The sequence below is a fragment of the Lepisma saccharinum genome, chromosome 11 (assembly GCF_977018435.1).
Source record: "Lepisma saccharinum chromosome 11, izLepSacc3.1, whole genome shotgun sequence".
In the NCBI taxonomy this organism is placed as follows: Eukaryota; Metazoa; Arthropoda; class Insecta; order Zygentoma; family Lepismatidae; genus Lepisma; species Lepisma saccharinum.
The window spans coordinates 79,076,070-79,078,415 of NC_139239.1; the positions used below are offsets into that span (position 1 = coordinate 79,076,070).

Here is a 2,346-nt window from a genome sequence, read left to right on the forward strand (position 1 = left end):
CGGAAGGGTCTTTCGAAGTTCAACGAAAGTAATTGCATAACCAACCTACCTATAACAAAGCAGCACCAAGCAGGAAGGCAATTTACCTCGTCCGTGGAAAATCTCTATGCACCGGCAGATTGTGACAACAGAAGAGGAACATCAGGACTTGTGAGCACCAAGTTCCTAGAAGGCTACGTTAAAGATCTTGTGTGCTACCTCTACCACAAAATGTAGAGGAACTCCAAAGTAAAATAAGAGACGTGACCTCCATGGCAAGAGAGGGTTTGTCGGAAAAGGTATATGAAGCATTTGATTGCCGTGTGGATATCTGCACAGTCTGCTATATCGAATCTTCGTTTGTGGTTTCCGCGGTATTCGAAATACCAGGAAGCAGAGAGATGGTTTTAGTCTTGTTTTCAATTATCAGTAACCTCTATGAATGGAGTCGCCTTCTTTTGATTTATATATATGAGGAGTTGCGGATGTTATGGGCGAAATCACAAAATTCAATCTGCGGGAATCAGTAGTTTTCCATACATTTGTCCTATTCTAAAGCAAATTTCAGAGTATTAGAGGCGAGGGAGAATCCTGTCAGACGTTGCACGAGGTCCTACAGTCTTCAATGTACTTAGTTCATTCAAATGAAAAGGTCCATTTTATTTTTTCTGAAAAAGCGTTTTATACGAGACAGTAATTTCATGTGTTTTGTATACCCACAGGTATATGTGACGTTTTAGTAATGAGGCATCAGCGCATGCGCAAGTGTGTCCAGGTAGCACGTGTCCGTTATCTAATCACCTTCACTTTCTTCCCCCCAGGTGGAACGCTGTGCTGAACAATGGAGCTGCCATTAAGGGACGTGTCCAGGGAAGAACAGCGGGGTGTCATTCGGTTTCTTCATGCCGAAGGAGTACATCCAGCGGACATTCATAGGAGAATGAAAGTTGTGTATGAAAAATGTGTATCGGACAAAACAGTGAGAAAATGGTGTAGGCATTTTCGTGGTGGACGAAACACATTAAAGGACGATGCTCGGCCGGGACAGTTGAAAAATCGCATTCCTGATTGGACAGTGGCTGCTATTGACAACCTTATTCAAGAAGACAGACGAATATCCCTGGCAGCCATTAGCGAACAAGTGAACGTGTCATTGGGTAGTGTGCATGATATTGTGAGGCACAGACTGGGTTACAGGCAAGTGTGTGCACAATGGGTGCCAGTGTTTGTCTGAGGAACAAAAAATGTACAGAATGGGAATGTCATTGGCTCATTTGATGCGATACAGGAATGAAGGTGAGGACTTTATCAGCAAAATCATTGCTGGAGATGAATCCATCTGCCTGTATTACCAGCCAGAATCAAGGAGAGACAGTATGGAATGGAAGCATACAGGATCACCAAAACCAAAGAAAAGCAAGTCACTACCTAAAGTCGGCAAACTTATGATGACAGTATTTTTCGATGACCAAGGACCACTGCTAGTGGAGTTCCTTCCGGAGGGACACACAATTAACGGAAACAGGTACTGTGAAACACTGCATCGTCTACGGACATCAGTCAAGAATAAGCGTCGAGGAAAACTCAGCAAAGGCATCATTTTACTCCAGGACAATGCTCGTCCCCATACAGCCAGACAGACACAGGATATGTTGCAATCATTCCATTGGGAAGTGCTAGACCACCCTGCCTACAGTCCTGACTTGAGTCCATGTGATTATCACATTTTCGAACCTATGAAGAAACACCTCAGAGGACGACGCTTTGCCTCGAGTCCTGAGCTGCAGGAAGCTGTCAGGGAATGGTTTCATTCCCAGCACAAGGACTTCTTCTACCAAGGAATTCATAACCTTGTTTCAAAGTGGGACAGTGTCTTACCTCATACGGTGAATATGTGTAGCCAACTACTGTAATAAAGTTTCTGCAAGGAAATGGACCTTTTCATTTGAATGCACATATGATGCGACAATAAAACAAAAATTGTCCTTTTTCGAGTTTGCCCCTAGTATCAGCAACGCCTCATATGTTTCTTGTGCATCATCATTGTCATCTCAATTGCACTGCATGAAATTGTATTTTACATTTTTGTATATATTCACAGTATATTTCTATTTATTAAAATCTGTTATATACCTAGAAGCATGATATATAAACAGATCAAGGTATGTACGATTTAATATTTGAAACACTCCACTTTCCCAAACCAGCATATACTGTTATACCATCTACAAATGATATACCGCTCCCTTGTATATATGTGAAATAATAAATCAACTTGGAAGTAGACCTGCAGATTAAGAGCCCAAAACATATAAACGCCAATCGACTGTTGAAGGGTAAACAATATTACAAGGAAATTTGTAATTA

At 41.7% G+C, this 2,346-nt stretch overlaps 1 protein-coding gene across 1 annotated transcript; it reads left to right on the forward strand.

Moving 5' to 3' along the window:
- The first annotated feature begins 820 nt into the window (after positions 1-820).
- LOC145995095 (protein GVQW3-like) lies at positions 821-1,213 on the forward strand. The gene has a single exon (XM_083131630.1). It carries the CDS (start codon positions 821-823, stop codon positions 1,211-1,213), a length of 393 nt encoding a protein of 130 aa, XP_082987756.1.
- Positions 1,214-2,346: the final 1,133 nt, after the last annotated feature.

What these genes read in the sequence shown, in the direction of transcription:
- LOC145995095 (XM_083131630.1), top strand. Translation starts at nt 821, where the DNA reads ATGGAGCTGCCATTAAGGGACGTGTCCAGGGAAGAACAGCGGGGTGTC.